This window comes from Ambystoma mexicanum, chromosome 11 (assembly GCF_040938575.1).
Source record: "Ambystoma mexicanum isolate Mex_15411 chromosome 11, UKY_AmexF1_1, whole genome shotgun sequence".
Lineage (NCBI taxonomy): Eukaryota > Metazoa > Chordata > Amphibia > Caudata > Ambystomatidae > Ambystoma > Ambystoma mexicanum.
The window spans coordinates 685,525,053-685,547,027 of NC_090934.1; the positions used below are offsets into that span (position 1 = coordinate 685,525,053).

Below are 21,975 nucleotides of genomic sequence, written 5' to 3' on the forward strand. Positions count from 1 at the left end.
GTTAAGTTGCACAGATTAAATGCAACAAAACGCTTGAAATTCAGCGTATGTGGGAAGTAATGGCGAGTTAAGCTGGTGATGACTTCCCACATCCGCTGAATTTCAAAAGTTTTGGTGTGCTAAATCTGTGCAACTTAACTGCATCGTAACCAAGCTTTTTTCAGTGAATTTCAAGGGTTTTGTTATACCATTTTTTTTTTACAGGCCACTAGCCATGGCCTTGTCCACTGTAAATGTTCCCCAAATATGTTTCTTTTGGACTCATTAGGTGGCCACGGCCTTTGGACGTGGCCACTGTACATGTCTTTTGGGCCCACTAGCCAGGGTCTTCGGCCGTGCCCACTGTATATTTTTAAAAACTACCGGGCCACTAGCCATAGTCTTCGGCCAAGGCCAGTGGCCACAGCCTTCGTCAGTGTCCACTATACATGTTTCCCCCAATAGGTTTCTTTTGGACCCACTAGGTGTCCACGGACTTCAGCTGTGGTCACTATACATGTCTTTCAAGCCCATTAGCCAGGTTCTTTGGCCCTGGCCAATGAGCACGGCCTTCATGCTCACTGGCCAGAGCCATATTGCACTCTGGCACGTTGCCCCAATGGGTTACCCCAGACTTCGCTGTAGCTTTAAAATTGCACTTTTCTGGGCTATAATCTCATTTTTGCAACTCTCTTTTTAACAGCGGTTATATTAGCAATGGACTACAAATAACCCTCAATATTTTGAAAGAAATGTGCTGTTCTGATACGTGGGAAGTCATTCCTGATCCCATTTTCTACCATAAATCCGAACATGCAACAAAAAAAACCTGAATATGAAATATATCCTCAAATATGGAAACAATTACCCTGAGCTTTGAACTCCCCAGGCCTCCTAAGCCCCCAACATCACATGGAGACCTCTTCCCCATCCCCATCTCTAGCCTAATGCCATTTTAACCTTTTTCCACCTCTAAAAAGGCATTTCTCCAACTTTTCATTTACGAATATTCACAAATATTTCAAAAGATTTCGCCAACATCTCTCACATCGAACACAAACAAAATGTGCCTTTTCATTTCAAAGCACCATGGGAAGATATAGATCTAATTTTGGGAGACGGGTGCATCCCCCTCTCCATCAAATATGTTAACTACTGGACAGAATAACCGCAGCCCCCCCTGGAAATCAATTCAATGGTTCGTGTCAAAGTTATTTTGTGCCTGGTCCAAATCCGTCCAGCGGTTTTAGCTCTGCGCTGGAGCAAAAGGTGGACTTTTTCTCTATGGGAAAATGAATGGGGACTAGGTCATTGTTTTTTTACTTTAATAACTTTTTTTTATATTTTAACAGATCATTCCCAAAATGCCCAGTCTGCGGCTGGCGGGGGCGTGACAAACATTTTGTTTGCAATGTTTCACCCCAATCCGTCATGCAAGCATTTATTAGCAATTCATTTTCCCGCTTTCCTATGTATAGCGATATAATCAACTATACGCGCACGTATAACTTGCATAACAGACAGGACAATTGTGACGAATCAAATTCCGGTACCAGTTTTCCAGAGGTGAATATCTGTTTTTAAATCAGCTCCACACCTCTAATACAACAGAATGGAGCCAATCAGATTGAATTAAACAAGCATACAATAAAATTATAAACCTCCTTGTTCAATTTTGGTAACGTGGACGGAACAGTATGCTTATCTCATCTAAAGGTTGTGAATCGTTGGTTAGTTACAACACAGTGAAAATACTATTTTTACCTAATGTAAAAAAAGAGTGTCCAGTCAAGGTTGCATAAATATATCTACTTTATTATTATTACAACAGACAGTCTAAAAACATAAACACATTACAAAATATAACCCACCCTATGTAGGAACGCAGAGGACAGACAGTTTCCAACAAAGAAAGGGGATGCACTCTGGATACTGACAGGAAGGTAGTCGGTGTGGTTACTAAATACAACAGTTTGTTAGGTTTTCTTGGTTTTAGCATGAAGGGGCAAAGGCTCTTAAAATGTCTCTAGAGGCCTTTTGGGAAGGACCAAGGGGACAGAACCACACCTTAGCTTTTGCTGTTGGTGTTCTTTGTTCTTAACAGGGTCAAGTCGGCTTCAGGGTGCTTTGCAGGCTCCTGTGACAGAGTTTGAGATGAGTGTCAGCTGCAGGTATCAGGCAGCAAGACAATTTGGCAAGCAAAGATAGACGACCAGCTGGCCTACACAGTGGCTCGGGGTCAGTAATTGTGGTCCGAGTGCTGCTCAGCGGCTCTGAAATACTGGTTGAGACGTTTCAGATGTCTTTAAGCGACTGCGGCTTGACAACGGTCAGGGTTACAGTCGGTTGAGGATCGAGGAACTCAACTGCCTCAAAAAAGGCAGATGCGGTAGATCTTGAGGCACTTCTCAAAGCTTCTTCAATGGGCTTAAGTCGTCCTTTAAGGCGAACGGCCCTCAGCTGTGGGGTGTGTGTTGCATGCAGCTGCCTTGTCCTTGGTTGTAGGTTCAGAGACCTTCCGACACTCCCCATCCAGGAAGCTTGCTGCAGAGCCTAGAGGGGCATGCTGTGTGCTGGCTGGGTACCGGTTCTTCAGTGGCAGGGGGTCCTCAGAGTTCTGTCTATTCCTCTGTTCCTGGGAGTTTAGGGGATGGAATCTTGCTTCCCTCTTTGGATATCCTGGCCTTCCTTCACTGAAGGAAGATGTAAAGCAGACTGTACCTTTTTCTACCTTACTTCTTGTCAAGTCTTCAGATCTCCTTAAAGAGGTGCCCCAGCCCTCGTTTAAAACCAAGCTAGCCACAGGGTTTAGAGAAGGCTAAGCAACCTTCATGAACCAATTCTGGGGTCCCTACCTACATTTTTCTATGTGCGAGAGGTCATAACCAGAGTGCTTTGCAACAGGAAAAGGTAAAGGGGTTCAACAGGAACCAGGGGTGTCCCAAAACCAATACGGTGGAAACCTCGTCGAAACAGAAAGAGCTCTGGGCTCACTCCCGTGTGCTACTAAGTCCCACCCATCTGCCCGTTTGCTGTGATCAAAGAGTCTCCCTGGTTAATGGATCTCCCTGGGTTTCCTGATTAAAGCGGCAGGTTTCCCTTGAAGATGCGGAGAGACCAGACTCTCTGGCTTCTGCAAACCACATGCTGGGATCTTATGACTGGAGCCCCCCAAGCGGGGGTGGTCTCCTGCAACAAAAGACCCAGACATGTCAGTTAACTTGTCATTGAAACAGAGGGCCGGGAGCTGGCTTTAGGTTGACACCATTCCATATGAAAGGTTGTTGGTTTGCCAGTCTCCGTTGTTATGCTCTGCAGCCAGGCCCCCTGAGGGCCTGTATTAAGTATTCTATGTTGGTATGTTAATCGCTGCCACCAGCTGCATGGCCTAGCAAAAGAGCAGGGCAGTTCCATGGAGCCTTTGTCACTTAATCTGGCTGTCCATGGCAGGGAAAAGTTCTGTCCTCCCCCTTCTTTGAATGACATTGTGCCCTCCTCTGCTGTCTTATTCCAACTAAATATGACAGGGTGGACTGTGCCTGAAGTATGTGTCCATGCCAGAGTACACAGGTCTATGCTTTTGTTGTGGTGTGAGCATAGGAAAATGTGTGTGGATTAGCCCCACACATTTTCCTGAGGTCGATGTACCATCATCCGTTGATTTAAACATTTTAAAAAAAGCTCAGGCGAGCCCATGCCCACCTTGTGGATGATCGAATTCCTCACAACATTTTAAATGCATGAATAAGCTTCAACCTCTCATGGTAGATTCAATTAAATATTTCACGGTAGTCATTTTCTATCATGAATAAATAATACATTTTTCAACAGCAATTTAAAGAGACATTCTAAAAGCATAGCTGTCGTATACTACGTTGTCTGGAGAGCACATATATAAATCTACAATGAGCAATTTACTACAACTGGACTAGTCAAAGCCAGGCACTTATAGTTACTTTAGAATGAGGGGATTTCGTGATCTTATGTCAACTCAAAAATACAAAGGTTATTTTCTTAAAGCGCATTTTAGAATTGTTTAAGCAATATTTATACTTTCAGGAGGTCTTGTTATTGTCCTGTACCTGCGTTATGTAATAGATACTACCCACTATCAACAGGTCAGTTGCTAATGACCTTTTCCTCTGTTCCAAGTCACCAACGGCTGCAGGATTTCCCTGAAGCGTGTTGTTACTTTTGAAGTGTTTCTGACTGAACCCCCCTTTCTCTCAATAAATAGAATATTTACAATCTTCAAATGTACAATCCATGCATAACATTTCAAACAACTGTATTTTTTTGCAATAACATTAAATAACTCACCACAACAACTTCTCCTAGGTATTCAAATGCACAATGTGCAATGCATCCATACTGAATGGTGTAGCCTACGAGTCCCAAGGTTTTTCCTAGAACCCGTCTAAACATATTCCACTCTGTCGCAAAAGGACTGTACAGAGCCTGTAAAGAGAACATATGTTCAATATTAAGAGTGACCAAGGTAACACAATTAAACATACAGGTTTGTGAAACATAAGTATATGTTATGTATGCGAAAGTCTACTACTTCGGATCCAGAATGGTCTTTGGAAAAAAGTTATGTTCTAATGTTTGATGAATAAAGTAGAACTCCGGGTTTATCATGCATATCAATGTATGGAACAAAGACATTCTGAATGACCTCTGCAAATTTGCACGAATACATATTCGGCTTTGTGAAGTTGATTGTGCTTCAGATATACAAAACCATCATTATAAATCGGTGATATTTGGTTCTTGGGAAGATCTTTTGACAAAATAAATCTCTCAAATGTAGTTTACTGTTGCCAGGCCCCTGAACGGAGTGCCTTATTGGTAACCCAATGTTTTAATCAGCAGAACTGAAATCTATTCTGTTTGAGGCCAAAATCATTGTTACATTTCAAGAACAATTACAAACAAAAAGGTGACTAATTCACAGCCACCCCTACACTAGTTGGAAAAGCTAGAGCCATTTAGCGTGGGGGAGAATTCAGGATTATGATGCATCGGGAAAGCCAGTTCCGGTATGGAGGTTCGTCCTAGTCTCAAATCTGAGTTGGGTCACTTACAGAAGGGAGTTGATACATTGTTAAAGGTCTGGTGCTTATAGGGAGCCAATCCAATAAGTATTTCTGAGGGGATAACTACTTCATTATCCTCAATTATTTTCCAAACTTTAATGGAATAGGAGATAATCCAATCACCAAAGACGGGAGCTTGATAGGATTTTTGAATACACCACCTTGATCTCTAGATCGATTGAGAAAAGCGTTGGCGATTATATGTAGTGAACCCTTGCAGAAGAAGGTGAACCTGTCTTTCTTTTTTTAATTTTTTTTTTATTTGTTTGGCTGAGATTCAACCTTTCAAATATTTAGTACAAAAGAAAATAAAGCTTGATATACAATCATTGCAATTCATCATTTCACACAAAAATTTCATTTTTCCATCGCATACAAATAAACATTCTTTAGACTTTCGACGATCACATTAATAAAGAATGGTAGATAAAAATGTTACTAATGCAATGTATATTGCAGAGCGATCACTATTAATTAAATGCCCCCAAATTTCTTCATCAGAGCGAAAACAGTGAAGCTGCAGCAGATTGTTAAAATAGGTTTGCCGTAAGTCTTTCAAAGCCGGACAGCGCACTACTAAGTGCGTTAGAGACTCAATTAGTTCATTATTTTTACAAAAGCGGCACCATTTACATTGCTTCAATTCACTGTCCCGTGTGGCCATAATTTCATATGTAGGATAGAGATTTAGGCGCATTCTGAACAATTGTAGTCTCACAAAATGAGATGGACATTTTTGTAGGTATTTTTCCATTGTACCCATTTTTTTTGGAAGGAAAATTAAAGAAGACTAATCAGCAAATGTTTTACACATATCTTGAGTCACAATCCAATCATATAGAAACAGTATTTTCTTAGCTTTAGAAGGATTTAAAATTAGCAATTGCAAAGAGATATTGGCATCAGTTTGGCATCAGTTAAAGTTTTAAGTACACATTTGTACCACACTTTTCGGAATTTATCAGTTGACATTAGGAGATAGTGTGCAATGGTGTTCAACACTTTTTTCTCAGAGGCACCTACCAGGCACTTCCTAAAGAAACAACACATTTTCCACATTACATGACAATAGATTGAAAAAGTTCCCAATTCCAGTCTCAACAAAGCAGTGGGTGTGCAATTTGGGAGTTTGAAAACAGATTCCAAAATAATGCTTCATACCTGTCCCAATAGTTTCTTGGTTGAGGCATTTGAGATTCAGTCCCATAAGACATTATGGGGATTACTTTTTGTTTATAAAACAATATGTTATTGGTTGTAAACTTCCCATATTTGCGCATTATGATGGAAGCTTGAGAGGCCAATGTTTGAATTTTGGCACTCAAAATGGATGTCTTCAGCTGAGACTCTGGACTGCCTGAAAAATATAGGCCAAGGCATTTATAGTTATTAGCTACACAGAGATTATGCTTATTTAAAGTCCATTTACAGCGTTTAGTAGCTTTCTTTCTTTTGTTCTTCTGGCAAATAACCACCTGAGTTTTTTCCCTATTGAAATGTAAATTGTTTGTGCTGTAGTTCTCTAAATATTAAAGTAAATTCTGGAGGCCTATAAGGGTCTGTGATACACCAGATCATCAGCATAAAGGATCCATTTGATTTTTTGTGTTCCCAGTTTAGGTGCGTCACTTTCTATGTCATTTAATTCATACCCCAAATCTAGTAAGAATAGATTAAAGATCGTAGAGGCTAAAATGCAGCCTTGTTTGACGCCTCTTTCCGAATTGACACGGTTAGATAACAGTCCTTCTAGAGTTAGTCTAACTTGGACCGTTGTGTTAGAGTGAAGATCTTCTATTATTCTTTGTAGTGATTGGGGACAGCCATACCTTCTTAGTTTAGAGAATAGTAGATTCCGATCAACAGAGTCAAATGCACAACGGAAATCAACAAAAGCCATATATAGGTTTTGATTTCGATTGATGTATTTCGCTCTTAACATATTGAGAACAATCATGTTAGGAGTGGCACCAAGACCAGACACGAACCCTGTTAGAAATGGGTCGCGCATATTAACTGAATTCAGTCATGTATTTACTTCTTTCAGAACAATTCGGCTACAGATTTTTCCCGGTGCATCAAGCAGCGCAATCGGCCTGTAACTCTCTGGTTTCTCTCGATTGCTCTTTTTATAAAGAGGAACTATGATGGAATGTTTCCAAGGAATAATTTGAGAGTGGTTGATTTGTTGGAAAATGGAAATTAAGATGTTAGTCCATAATTCCGGGTTTTGTTTGAATATATAATTTGACAGACCGTCGGGCCCTGGAGCTCTTGATGCGCAAATTGTTTGAATGTAGTACAGTATATCTGTTCTGTCTATGTTAAGATAGAAGGGAGAAGCTTTAGATCTAATATACACAGGATCTTTCTGAATGGAAAGCACAAACATTTTCTGAAAATAGTCTACCCATATAGCTTCTGAGACATGTTGGATTTGTTTACAATGTTGTTGAGACGTGGTTGACTTTATAACTTTCCAAATACGGGTTGTGTTCTTATCTTTTATGAATTTGAGCATTTGTTCTCCATTTGCTTCTAACATTTGTGCTTTGTGATATCGAAGCCAGTTTTTGTAGTTAGTCTTTAGGTGCCTAAGCTTTTTGTATCGAATACACGATGGTAACTACTCCGCCTTCCGCTTTTCCTTACGAAAAAGTGCTTTCCTTTCCTTTATTGTGATATCAAACACATGGTTTCTAGGCTTATGTTGCATTTGCCTATTAATTGATTGACTCATTATATACAGTAGTTCATGATAGACAGAACTGGGAGCTGGGTGTATAATATCGATAACAAAAGCTGCTTCCAGCGTTAAACCGAATTGTGTAACGGTATCTGCAGTCCAGCGTATTCTGTTGATACTATTATTTGCCGTTACAGAATGCCTCCATTTTGTGTTTGTAGATGGCAATTGTCATTGTGTAATAAACCATTGTAGGCAAAGCAGATTATGATCACTGTTCCTCGTTTGTTCAATTTGGAATTCAGACGGGTATGAGGAGAGTGAATTGCTTATGTAAATGTAGTCAATCATTCCACTGGCACCTCTTTGAGACCAGGTGTTTTGGGGAGGATGATCTTTAGAGCCTGACCCATTCATCATAATGAAACCTCTTGTGTTCATTAAATGGTTCCAAAGGGCTCTCCTTTTTTGTTCGCTAAACTTTGTCTTTGTTAAGCAGTGGAGATTTAAATCGCCCGCTATGATGGTATGAGCTATTTTTGGAACAAAATGGTTGACACATTGGTAACAAACTCAGACTCTTCAGTTCTTATAGGGTTCCAGTAAAGATTAACCAGAGCATAAAGGATGGAATGAATTGACACAATGGTTAATTGAGTGTAATAGTTTGGAGAATATTTGTGTATAATGGATGTGTGACCACTAATCTTGGTGGCGGTGAGAAGGCCACTCATCGGACGGCCTCTGGGGCTTTTGAGAGCCACAGTGGCATGTAATTCATGGTTGTCCCATAAAATTGAGTTTGTGATCCAGGTCTCCTGTAACATTACAATGTCATATTCAGAAAGTACATTATCCTTATTTCCAAGTAAATGATTAAATCCACAAGTGTTCCAGGAGACAAGCGATATTGCATCTTTCACATCCTCTTGCTCTAGTTAACTTTTGGTTACCTAACATTGATATTGACATTTTTGATTTGCATCACATTCAGAATCATTCAGAATCTTGGTTAACATCACTAAGACACCAAGTGACATTTTTTTTGGGGCCTTCTTTGGAAAGTGAGTTTAACACAGCATCATCTTGTGATTCACACATGACAAGGAAACCCATTGAGAATAGCACTTCTTTCGCTTGCCAAACAAGATTTTTAATCACTCTAGAACGGAACCATAGTCTGACTGTACTTCGCTGGTTCGAAGCAGTGAATTCAACTTGTTCTATATCAGAACTGATGATGTCATTCAGTGAGTCAATATCAAAAAATAATTCCAGAATACTTTGACGGTTTAAGGTGTATTGAGGATATGGCTTGGGACCACAGCTCAAGAGCAATGAGCCGAGATTGTGATAACTGGGTTTGATTTCTGTTTTCTCTTGAGATGTGTTTTTCTTTTGTAGTATAGAGGGTGGTTTACTTATTTCAACATTTCATTTGGTAGGAAGCAACAATTTTAACATTTGAGCTATTTCAGCTCCATGGCCTTCCTTGTAATTAGTCAATTTTACATTACCAACGGTGTGCGTACCTGCACAAGATGCTTTGTTCAAATTCGATGGTAAAGTTTTGTAATTTCTAGACTCACATTTATTGACTTCTTCAACATTACTTTGGCACACACATGGATTAGGAGACAACGAGGGCTTGCAAGTGAATTCAGGAACTGTGAGGTCTCTCTGAACTGAGCATTGAGTCATATAGGCATCAACTGCCTTTCTAATCTCCTCGCGTCGTGAGACTGAGCTCTCTTTTTCAACATGTGACAGGTGACCATTCAGTTCAGGGATTAGTGGTTTAGTGACTATATTGGATGGAGTATCTTTGTACATATTTGCATGAAAATGCACTGCTTTAATTAAGTCATCCAACGGTTCATGAGGAGTCGAGTCACTTTTTTAATGGAAAAAAGAGAAGCAGCATTCGGTTGTTGTTTACGGGCTTGCGCCAGTAATAGATATTTTTTTGCAACAGCCGAGGAAGCTAATTGGGAGCTTGAATTGGGTACTTTGAGATGTTTTATGAACTGCTTGGAAGCAGCTGTCATTGACTGTTTTGTACCCTTGATGTTTTTTGGTTTCTTGGTCGCTATGCTCGATGCTTTTTTGGAGCTCATTTGCTTTGCGACATGATCTTTTTTGGAAAAAATGGTAAATACTTCATTATCAACCGTATTTATAGGAGTCTTGTTACCCTGTTTTTCTGTGACGACCGGGTCAATCGGAACGTTGGCAATTTGTTCAACAATAATGTTAGGAAAGCAGGGAAGTACTGGAGTAAATAGGTTAATTCCAGAGCTTAATTGACCTTTCGCAACAATTCCTCGGGATGTGGCAAAATCAGCCATTTCCTTATGTTTTGTTTTTTTGGATTGTGTAGTGATCACGGCGTCATGCAGCAATAATGCAGCCTCATGTGTTGATTGCCAAGTTACTACAGAGTTAAGTAGATCAGTTTGCACTTTTATTTTATCATTCAGTGTATTGAATAATTTAATCAAAGTGTTCATGGTTGCGTGCATAGCTTCAAAAGGCATGAGAACTACTTTAGACAGACCCTCGTGCACTGGCTGAAGTTGTGATTCAACTTGCCTGCGCGGTGTTCTATTTAGAAATGATGATAATGACACACATTGGTTCTGATGAGTGATTTCAGAAATGTTAGGTGAAAACGATAATTTCTCTGCTAGAACATGGTTTGAAAAATCACTCAGAGTTAACTAAATCAATAGTCACAGGCACAACATTGTGTGGTGCAGAGGGAGAGGTGGAACGATTTCCTATGGCGACACTAGTGTGTGGCCTTGATTCCCCTCTGAGTACAGTACTGTCTGATAAAGAAATATCACAAGCTGTGATTTCAATCACATCTTCTGCATCCTGTGTTGGTATCGGCGTTACTACAACTGCGGCACCATTATTATCTGGCTGACCACTAAGTGTATTGGCATTAGAAGTGGGTATTTTAGGATTAGTACAGGTAGCAGCAGGTACAGAGGGGAAGCAGAAGGTACGAATGTCAGGGGAGTTAATAGCAGAATCCTTGTTGCTACTTCGCTTTCGACGCCCAGAAGCTACTTTGGGTGTAGAACATGCGGGTGCAGCATTATCAGCTGTGGTGGTATGAGGGTTAGTTTCAGACATTTCTGTATTGTCTCTAAATCGAGCGGACCTCCAAACATTTGGAAATAAGGGCATTCCTGTTCTAAAGGTGTAAACATGCCGCATAGCTTACCAGAGAAGATGAGGCACACTAACAGGAAAATTGGCGCCACTCAAAAATAAATTCCTTCTTCAAATGTCTCACAGGTTACTTTACAAGAGAAAGTTTATATTAGAGATCAAGCGTAGACCTTGGATTATTATGCACTGGGCTCTATAGTGCTGCACCGACGCTTTTCCGCGCACCGCGAACAGCAAACAGTACTTTCGAGGTACTTCTGCGGTGCGCGCGCGAATGCGCAGAGGCGGATGTATTTATACCGCACAGCCTCAGATTGAGGGGGCGGGTTTAAGGACAGCCAAGAGCCTACGGACACAAAAAAAGGACAGTGTATGAGGGCGAAGCTCAAGGAAGGAGCACGGAGACACGATAAAGAGTCTTTCAATGTTCAATGTTAAATTGAACTAGTGATTTTGCTTACTTTTCTTAAAGCTGTAGTAGCAAAATAGTGTCGCAGTGAAAGAATTCCTCCTGCAAGCCGTTCAACACTTGCACAGTCCGGCGAACACGCTGTAGATAAAACGCCAGAAACTGGCAGTGGAACTTGCAGACATAGACTTGCAGACAGACAGCAAACAGTACTTTCGAGGTACTTCCGCTGTGCGCCTGTCTTTCTCTAGCTGCTTCAATGCAGAAGTGAGTGTTGTCACTGCTTAAAAATAATTTAAAGAGTTGTGGTAAAACTGACATCTTGACTGCCGCTATCCTACCAAGCCAAGTAATGTTTTGGTTACACCAACTATGTATCTCATGATTCTTTGCCGAGATCAATAAGAGTTAATTTGCTTCATATAACTTTTAATTTGAGTCTGTTCAGTACATTCCTAGATATTTAATCTTGTAAAAGGACCAAGGGAGAGATGTTTTCCAGTTCAATGATTGTAAATCATCAGCTAAGAGGGTAAGATTAAGAATCTTGCTTTCATTTAGGCCACTTTTAAAGCTTTGTAAAGTGTTAAACGTATCTAATGGGGCCGAAGTTGCTAGAAAAGAAATGTATGGGTCTCCTAGGGTTAAAAGGATGTAATCTGAGAATAATCTTAACTTCTAGGAGTTGCTGTTCTAAGGAATCTCCCAAAATCTCCTACAAGTTTCTTATATTGGCTGGCAGGTGTTCTATTAACAACACAAAATGCAGCAGCAATAAAGGGCAGCTCTGCCCGATGCCAGGAGTAGGAGAGAAAGCATTGGAAAGGTGGCTATTCAGAGTAACTCTAGCAGGTAAGGCAGGCACAGAGAGCCAGTGTGCTCCTAATAAAATCCTCAAAAACCCCAATGCTCTCATCACTGTGCCAAGGAAAGGCCAATCAATGCAGGCAAAAGCCTTTTCCGCATCAAGGGCAACCAAGGCAGCTGGCAATTTGGTCTGGTCCATTTCACCATTATAGTATGCACATGCCTTTAGGCCCATCTCCGGCAGATGCACAAAACTGAAGGAGAACCTTCGTAGATGATGAGCATTTAGTATCTTTTTTAAGACAAATCACATCTGCTTCTTCAGCAAATGTTGATGCATCTATTCTAAGGGATCAAATTTAACTCGAGGTGCACTGTATAGGTAAGAACAGAATGTTGGTGGTGGTCTAAAAATAGGCCCTTTCCTTTGATCCTCCCTGAACCTAAACATAAGAAAATCCCTAACAAATACCATCAAATTGATGCTCGAGTCTGTAAATCGGGAAAGTATCACCTGAGATTCCAAGAATATTTACAAGTCCATGGAAGAGACAACCCAATATTCAAGGATCTAGCCCTACGGGTGTTTGCATTCTCCTCCCAGCAAATGCATAGAATACTTTGCAAATGCACTATCCAACCAATGAATGCACACAAAAGGGCAATGTTACAGGCATATGTCACAGATAGCCTCAACAACACAAATTCTTGACATTTCAAGGGTTTTAATTAGAAAGATCGAAAAGGGTCTTGTTAAGAGCTGTCTTTTTTCACTCTCCTCCTCTTCCCCCCCGTGAGGGCAGTTCCCTCCCTAGACCATGGTGCCCCCCCAACAGAAGGACGGTCTGTAGAGATTGTTAACCCCTATAGTCCAATGATGGCCTAAGGGCAAACGCCCTCACTAATTATCTTCCTCTGGGAACAATCACAGGGATTTCTAACTCCGGTTCCCCAAAGCAGTTCAGTAGAAGGATAGGTGCCTTTCAGTCCCTCAGGCACCACTTGGCCCTACCTTTTCAAGCCAGTGTACTCCTGAACACCAATGGTCTATTATTACTTTCCCTTTCGTCTACTCTCCTTCCCTCCTTCCTCCTACTCTTCTTTGTCCCTTCCTCTTTACTGCTCTTCCTCTCTCCCTCCAATGTTCTCTCTCTACTCCCCACCTTTCTACCACCATTCTCCGTTCTCCACTTCTATTCTCCCCTCTCCATACCACCAGTACTGCTCTCCCTTCTCCAATCCACTACTACACTCAGTCTGCACTCCACTACTACTCCCTCATACACTACGCTACAACTCTTCCCTTTCTGCACTACTACTCTCCCCATGCATAAGGCTACTACTGTGCAGCCACATCTTCTTCCGTCAGTCTCTCCATTTACTCTCCTAGTCACATTCTCATTCACTCCCTATTCCTCATTTATTAGCTAGACTCACACCTAGCGCGCACCCTCAAACCAAAGAATCAGCCCTCCGCCCCCCATCAACCAAAACCTCACTTTGACTACTCCTTCAGCAATCCTCATCCAAGCTCCTCTGCACAGTCCTTCCTCCGCTTGGTCTCATGATCCTCCATCTCCCCCTCCCTTGTCCTCACCCGAACAATCAACACCTTTCTGTTTCTTGTGTGCCTTTTCATCCTGCCCCTTCCCCCTCCATTGGTTCCCTCCTTCACATGTCTTCTCTGGCCAACCGCTGGCTTTCCTTTCCCCAGGGGAGGTATTACAGGGGAGCAAAAACAAAGAGGTTTTTTTTAACCACCACTACTTTACCGCATGTGGCTCTACCTGCCTTTGGTAATGGTGGCCCGCTATTGTCACAAACAATGTCCAAGTTTATGAGAGGGCTCGCTGGAGCGTTTAGTATGCCGGTTCCGTAGGGGGGAGCAGCTTTGCAGCCTTGTCACAGGTAAGGGTGCTGTCTTTTGTGGCTTTTGCATCGAGTGCCGAGATTCATGGATTGCCGGGTAGACCACTCTGCACAATCGCCTATAAACTTGAGTTACTGCTCTTGCGTGGTTGAGCTGCCGGTCTGCAGTGCGGGTTGCTCTGTAGTATGGCAGCTCCCTATCATCCGTCTCCCGGTTGGGTATCTTGCGCGTTCTTCCACTGCTAGGCATCCCGGATGCTTATACCCTGCGGGACCAGAAAGAGACTGGCCAGCATTGTGTAGTACAGGCATTGGGCAAGAAAAGGTGGTATTTATTTATTGAAGCAGGCATAAGTAGAAGGAACAGTGACTGGGCCACCTATTCCCCCAATTATCACACACCACATCTGGGGCAGGACTGACCTGGCCTGGTGAAAACCCTGGTATGCTCCCCAGCACTGGTTGAATGTGTCCCCCCCCACAACCCCCCTAATCTCCTCTTGATAGGTTGAGGTCCCCAACTGTGTCCAAAGAAAACAAGCATTAGATAACCAAATTGAGCTAAACGTTTCAAAAATATACAAATAACATCAACTTAAGTAGTTAAGCCATGACCCATCTTTTGCACAACGGTAGACAGAAAATCCTCAACATTACAAATAAATTGGTAAAGACATTGCGGACAGTCCGGACAAGCATGCAGAGGTTCATCTGATAGACTTACATTTGGTAAGTGTGAAATTTCAATATGACTGCTGGTACCCATATTCCATTCTACAATGCGTGTCAGCCTCTCTTCTCTTGGGCAAGAGGCCACTTTTCTTCTTTTTCAGAACTAACATTTCCAGAATGCACCTGGTCAAAACTAAATAAAACCAGACTGCAGCAAGAGGAATGTAATTGAGATCAGTCATGGAATGAACTGGGATTTGTCCGGCCAAAAAGAGGCAGGCAACCCAACACCCGACCCACAGACCCAGGACTGAACCAATGGGAATGGTGGGGCACCAGAAAAACTGAGTGAGAAGAGACTGTATGGGAACAGGGGAGATACAAAAGTCCCCCCCCCCATACTAGTTGGAAACAAAACTCACCACACCTCAAGTAAACCACAAGGAATAATAGCAGCCCGAGTACATGCTGCCATCCCTCAAATGGAGACCAAAAAAGCCTTTGCCTTCTAAAAGTCTTCAAGATGAAGTTCTAACCCCCTGAGGAATAGCTTAGCCAGTGGTTGTCCAACGGGAGCATGTGACCAGGGAGACCAATTAGAGCCAGGTGGAGTGTTTGAAGGGATTAAGCAGGGCTGTAAAAGCACAGCCAGCAGAGAGGAGATTGAAATGTGTTCAGTTGAGGTCAGGCAGAGCGGTGGTGGGCCAAGTGGCCAGGTGGTGGGAAGAGTGAAGTGGAGTGCTGAGAAGACTGTGGCAGAGTTCTGAGAGAATGCAGGTAAGGTATTGTGTGTAAGAGAGGGTGGTGCCAGTTGGGTATAGTGAGGTGAGGCGGGGTGTGAACAGTAGGAGGGAAAGAGGGAAAGAGAAATTTAGAAGAGTGGTGGGATATTGCAAGGCATTAGACAAAAAAGTAGTGAGGGTGAGTGAAGCAGGATGGAGAGATAGGCAGAGAGGATGCAATCAGATCAAGACATAGGGACATAGACAGGGGATTGAGCGTGGAGAGAAGAGAAGAAGAGTGTGGTGCGGAGAGAGCGAGAGGAGGAGAGATTGGGGAAGAGGAGCCAAGAGTGATAGAAAGGAGAGGAGTGGAGTCAGTGACAGAAATAAGAGGGGGTAAGAGTAGGAGGACCTTGGAGGGTGAGAGTGGTATGGAGGTAGAGAGATCACACATAGAAGACAAAGCGCGTGCAAGAGAGTGAGAGAAAGAGTGAATGATAGAGCAAGAGCAAATAAGAAATCGCAAGAGAAAAACCATAAGAGAAATAGGGAGAGAGTAGAGAGAGGGGAGACTTTCTCTTGAAACGATGTGCACGCAAGCCTAGTCTCCCTTGTGAGACAGGCATGTTATCAAGAGAGACACAGACTCTGTTATAGTTTCAAAACCTATATTTACTATAATGCTGGGGTTGCTCTTATGCCTAACTGTCCCAAACTCTAAAGGGATGGTTCCCTCAACTGATGTTTTAAAGGGGCGTCGATATCTAAAGTCCAAAAGTAAAATCTGTCTGTGTCCAAACCTATGCGTGTCCTCGCTCTTTGATATGTGGTAGGAAGCCGCCTATAAATAAATAAATAATGATGATGATTCAAAAAGAAATGTATGGCAAGTCAGGTTTCCGGTGGTCTTCTCACCAGGTGTGGCACTGTCAGGATCATCAAATTTCACCGCAATTAAAAAGAGGTTAACTCATCTCTACAAAGTTCTTGCACTCAGTTCAAACAGCTTCCAATGTCTTCAGTTTCTGGGGATTCCCTTCGCCAAGTTTCAATCCTCCCAATTTTCTGACAAAGCAAAAATATAACAGTTTCTCTCAGGGTTCTCAGGATTCCCTTCTCCAAGCTTTTGTCTCTGTTTCACCAAATAAGTATTCACCTTTGTTGAGGGGCATGGCCAGCAGACATGCTGCGAGGACGTGCAGCGTACCGGCTCCAGCTTGATCCGCTCATGATATGCCCAAGTACTGTCCATATTTCAATCCTGAGACCAGATTGCGGCATCGAAATAACCGAGGCACACTACTGCAAAGGTTCCGCTACATGTCCTCCCTGTTCGGTGCCTGAATTATGCTCTGTGAGAGATCAAAGACTGAAGACAAGATAGCGAGCGTGGCTGCCTAACGATGCCGTTCTCTAGCTGCACCCTACCCTCTGGCACATTGTGGGTGCAGGGTGTGGAGTTTCCCATGGCCACCTGCGGGCAATGTTGGCATTAGAGGTAAAGGACGCCGGACACGAGTGCTAGCTGGGAGCCGATTTCAGGAGGAAGGGAGCCTGCGCCTGCTTGAAGAGATGAGAGGTACCGGCAGCAGGGGGCTGGAAGTGCCGTACCATATCATTAATCAGTTGCCCAGCATTGACAAGGATGACGGAGGAGGCCCTGTTACACCGTGGCCCCCACTCTGGTATGTCACACACCTGCACTGTAGCCCATAGAGGCATTACACATAAAAAGGTGGCACCTTCGGCAGATTGGACCCATGGGCGGTGCAAGAGGAGTCAGAAGAGGGCAGGAACACAAGACCAGGCCCCTCTTGATTGTGAAAGCTGCCAAAGAGGAAGAATGAAGCTGAGGCATCCTGTGCCTAGTGGGCATTGGCGACACAGAGAGCCTTCATAGTGACTGACACCAACTTGAAGTAAAGTCGTGTATGTGGTGCAAATTGGTGGTCACTTGGGAAGCGCAGAGCTGAGAGACAGTTATTAACCCAATCCTAGTGGCCCTGTGTACCTGTTAAGAGCCAACAGTGTGTTTGATGGTGTCATTTTAAGGAATATACTGGGACATTTTGGTACAAATGCCGGGCAGTGGTGGACGGGTCAAAGCCAAACAGACCATAATGTAGGCCTTTAACAGTGGCACGGACGTAGGTCGATGCATCAGACTGGACACAAGGAAGCACAGACAAAAGACATGCTGGCTGGCACAACAGAAAGGAGGCGAACAGCAAGACCTATCTCCCATTGCGGCCCTGCAGACTTGCTTGGAATCCATAATCTATGCTGTCATAATAGACGTTGGTTTGCTTCAGCAGGATGTACACAACTTGGCCGATAAAACTGGGAAGATCTGTCATGACCACTGTGAGAGGGCACAAGTAGTGCCACAAGCAGGCTCCCACCAGAACCCTAAGGGCCTTAAAACCACAGCAAAAGGGCTTCTGGAGCCAGTCCTAGCGCCTTTGGCACCAGGCTCTTATGTAGGAAGGAAGAGCTGTTCAAACTAGGTCCCATTTATAATTCCGAGAAATAAAGTTGGTACCCTTTAGTGCGCTCCTTGGGAAGAATTACTCAATCACTTGGTTATGTTAATATCAATTTGTTTATTCAGTATAGGTTCTGGATACTCCATACACTTAAAGTTTCAATAAACAAACTTTGTCTCCCAAATTGTCTCCCAACACGTGTTTCCCCATGACTTTAGCCACGGTTCCTAAGGGGAGATTCTAAAGTGAAAAAAGAACCCAAGTTCATACATTCTATGTATATAAACAGAGACTTAAGTGCATTAAACCTCTAGTTTCATAACCACTTCTATCTGAGAAGAGGACATACACTCACCCTTGTCATGTTTCTCATAATTCTGATTCAGTATTGATTGGTATTCAATTTTCTCTCTCATCGGCTCTCTATTTTTCTTCCTTTTGTTCTTTTTACCTTTTTTTTCCCTTTTTTTCTTTTTTTCCCTATAAGAAAAATGCACAAAGCTCATATGCTTTGGTTCACATTCTAATACTGGCTATTAATGTGTTATATTTCTGAACAGCAAAGCAGTCTTTGCTGTCCTATACAGTGTGCTGTGTCCTTCCTAGCCTATATAGAATGGCATTTTAGTATTGATCCATTATTACTAGTATAAATTCTGCATTTGCATTGGTATTCAGTTTGATTGAATTTATGCACCCTCTATAAGGTAGCCCTTTACATTTCTAGAGAAAATTATTTTAAATTGCTATAGAGTTTACCTTGTGTGTAGATTCTTGTGGATTCAAAGATGTTCCTTTCTCTCGGTACGATTGCCTCTGTGCATCCGTGGTTCCCGGATGCATGTTACCTCAATTCTGCTTCTGTTTATATATCGCGGAGCACGTCGCGTGATGACGTCATCGCGTAAAGTGCCGCGATGACGTCATACGCGTCAAAAACGTGCAGCGGCCATCTTGGATTTGTTTTTTGTGAAAAAAAAAAAAAAACATTTTGTGTTTCTATGTTGTAGCCTTCATTTTTGTACAAATAATTTTCAGGTTGCATTGCTATTTTGCAAAAGAATGGATTTATTTTCAAAGAACCCCTAAGCTAACACTAATGTCTTCTTTAATTTAATTGTGTCTCTAAATGTTGTTGTATCTATGCGTATGTGATGGCATCGACACGTTGGATCCAGCTTTCCATTTACTATATTTCAGTGTATGTGGTATAGAGTATATAGGCTCTATGTATAAATGAACAACAAGTTACTTATACATGCTTTCAGTGGTAGACAGAGAGGTACTTAGGATGATGCACATATACAATCAATAGTGTTTTTATAACCAGTTTGCCATCTCTGGATCTGTGTTTAGACCAGTTTGGCATGTATCCATTATACAAATCCATTTTGACTCCATTCTCCTTAATATAAGTTCTCTGTCTCCTCCTCTTTCAGGTTGCTCGATTTTTTCCAGTCCAATGATTTTGATGTCCTTGATGTCTGATTGTTGGTGTTCTTTTGCAAAGTGTATGGCCATTGGGTACCTTGCATCCCCGTTCTTGATTGCTCTAAGATGTTCTAATATCCGTAATCTAATTTCTCTTATCGTGCTCCCGATGTATTTCTTGTTGCAAATGCATTGTATAGCATAGATTACATATTGACTTCTGCAGTTTATAAATTGTTTGATGTCAATCATTTTTCCAGTGGGTTATTTAATTTGTTTGATTCCATTTATCATGTGTGAACAAATTGAACATTTGCTGCATTTGTAGGATCCTGTTGGTGCCGGCACTTTCAAAAAACTACTCAAGGAGTCCTTTACTGGGTTCCTTAGATGACTCAGACTTAATTTCTTTTTCAGAGTTGGAGCTTTTCTAAATACCATTAATGGTTTTTCTTCAATAATGGTGCTGAGTGTATCATCTGTGAATAGAATGTTCCAATGTTTATTCAAAGTTTTCTTTATGTTGTATATTTCACTACTGAATGTTGTAATGAAATGGGTTTTCATTTCTTTATTCTTTACTTTTCGTTTTTCAATTAATAGGCTGGTTCTTGTTACTTTTTCTGCTTTCTGAATTGCATGGTTAAGAGAGTCTTCTTTATATCCTCTCTGTATAAAGTTTTCTTTTAGATCTGTTAGATGTTTTTGGTACCTGGTATCCAAGCTGCAATTGCGTTTTGTTCTAAGTATTTCTCCATATGGGATGTTCTTTATGGTGTGTTTTGGATGGTTGCTTTGTGCATGTAGCTTGTTGTTGACTGCTGTGGGTTTGATATACAAATCTGTTAGTATCTTGTCACCATCTGTGTACAGTTGTAGATCTAAAAATTCTATTTCTTCTGAGCTGATTTTTTCTGTGAATTTGATATTATGATTATTGTCATTAAGATAGGCAATATATTTCAGGAGGCTTGTTTTGTTTCCATGCCATATCACAAGGATATCGTATATGTAACGACCCCAGTAGACAATTTTATTTTCTATGAATGCCTCATGTTGCCAGGCATGGATTAGTTCAAAATGGCCCATAAATAAATTCGCATATGATGGGGCAAATTTCGCCCCCATGGCAGTTCCTTGTTCCTGCTTATATAGGACTTGATTAAACAAAAAAATGTTGTTTGACAGAACGAAGTTTAGCATCTCTAGAATCATATTATTCTGATTAAGAAATGAAATAGACCTTGTTTTCAAGAAGAATTCCGTTGTTTCCATTCCTTTTGTGTGTTGGATGCTGGTGTAAAGTGACACCACATCCAACGTCACAAATAAATATTCTGCTTCCCACGGTATACACTCCATTTGTTGTATCACGTGTTTCGTGTCTCGTAAATAAGAAGCTAGCCCTGTTGTTAGGGGCTGTAGATATAAGTCTATATATTCTGAGATTCTTTCTGTTAAAGAACCTATCCCATTAATGATGGGTCTACATGGTGGAAACGTCTTGTACTTTTTATGTATTTTTGGAAGGAAATATATTGTTGGCATGACAGGTTTGTCTATTACCAAATACTTTGTTTCTTCTTCCGTCAGTAGGCCCATTTCTTCCCAATGTTTTTCCATTTGATTCCATTGAGCTTGTAGGTCTCTAATTGGGTTTTTTTGTAGTATTGAGTAACATTTAGTGTCCTTTAGTTGTCTGGTTCCTTCTGTTATGTAATCTTGTTTCTTCATAAGCACAATGTTCCCTCCTTTATCAGCTGACTTCACAACTATTTCCTCATTTTTGGAGAGTGTATCTATTGCCTTTTTCTCAGCTTTCGTTAAATTGTATTTGATGTTGGTTTGCTTGTTTTCAAGGTATTTTTTTCGTAAATCATTGCTTACAGCTTTTTGAAAAAGATCTATGGCATTATTTTCCATTAAATTGGGTATGAATTTCGATTTAGATCTTAAATGTGTTTCCTCAGTCTGGAACGGATCTATATTTTGTTCCGCCATGAAGGTATCCAATGAGAAATCCGTTTCTGTTAAATTCATTATGTTTACTGATCCTTCTGCTAGTTCCACAGTGAGGGGTGAAATGTCTTGGATATTGCATTCTTTGAGTTTCATAGGTGATTCTGCGAAATATTTTCTAAGTTTTAGTTTCCGACAAAATTTAAAAAGGTCTTTTATGTACATGGGCCTTTAAATCCAACATGGAAGCACCCACACAGTCTAGTTCTAAGAACCAAGCCATGCGGTCTAGTGTTTTGGATGTGGCAGACCTGGAACTACTTTCCCTAGTACTACTTTACCTGGGCTATATAAACCACACCCTGACTGCAGAACACGCTGTGATGCTGGAAATGCATCGAGGGACAGGGCCTCCGTATCCTTGTCCTTTACTGCCTTTTATTGTGTGTTCTGATGTGTTTTCCACACAGGAGTTCATGTGGGACTCCTGGCGGTGCAGCTCTCTCTTTTGGTTTTGGTGAACAGACGCATGGGATACCCTTACGGCACCCATGGTTGGGGGTACAACCCTGTGCCCTTAGTGTATGTTTTTGGGCACCTGTGTGTGGCCCACAGAGCAGGGTACGGGCTGGTGGCAGCTCCGTGCTGATTTGACAGATGCTCTGAGTATCCT

At 41.8% G+C, this 21,975-nt stretch overlaps 1 protein-coding gene across 2 annotated transcripts in view; it reads right to left on the reverse strand.

Annotated features, from left to right (window-relative positions):
* Positions 1–21,975, reverse strand: part of IMMP1L (inner mitochondrial membrane peptidase subunit 1) — a 569,671-nt gene that overhangs the window by 411,685 nt on the left and 136,011 nt on the right. For both annotated transcript variants that reach the window (XM_069623548.1, XM_069623549.1), the window contains one exon: positions 4,300–4,437. In XM_069623548.1, coding sequence (XP_069479649.1) covers positions 4,300–4,404 — 105 coding nt within the window. In that variant the 5' untranslated portion in view covers positions 4,405–4,437. The remainder of the gene's footprint in view (positions 1–4,299; positions 4,438–21,975) is intronic.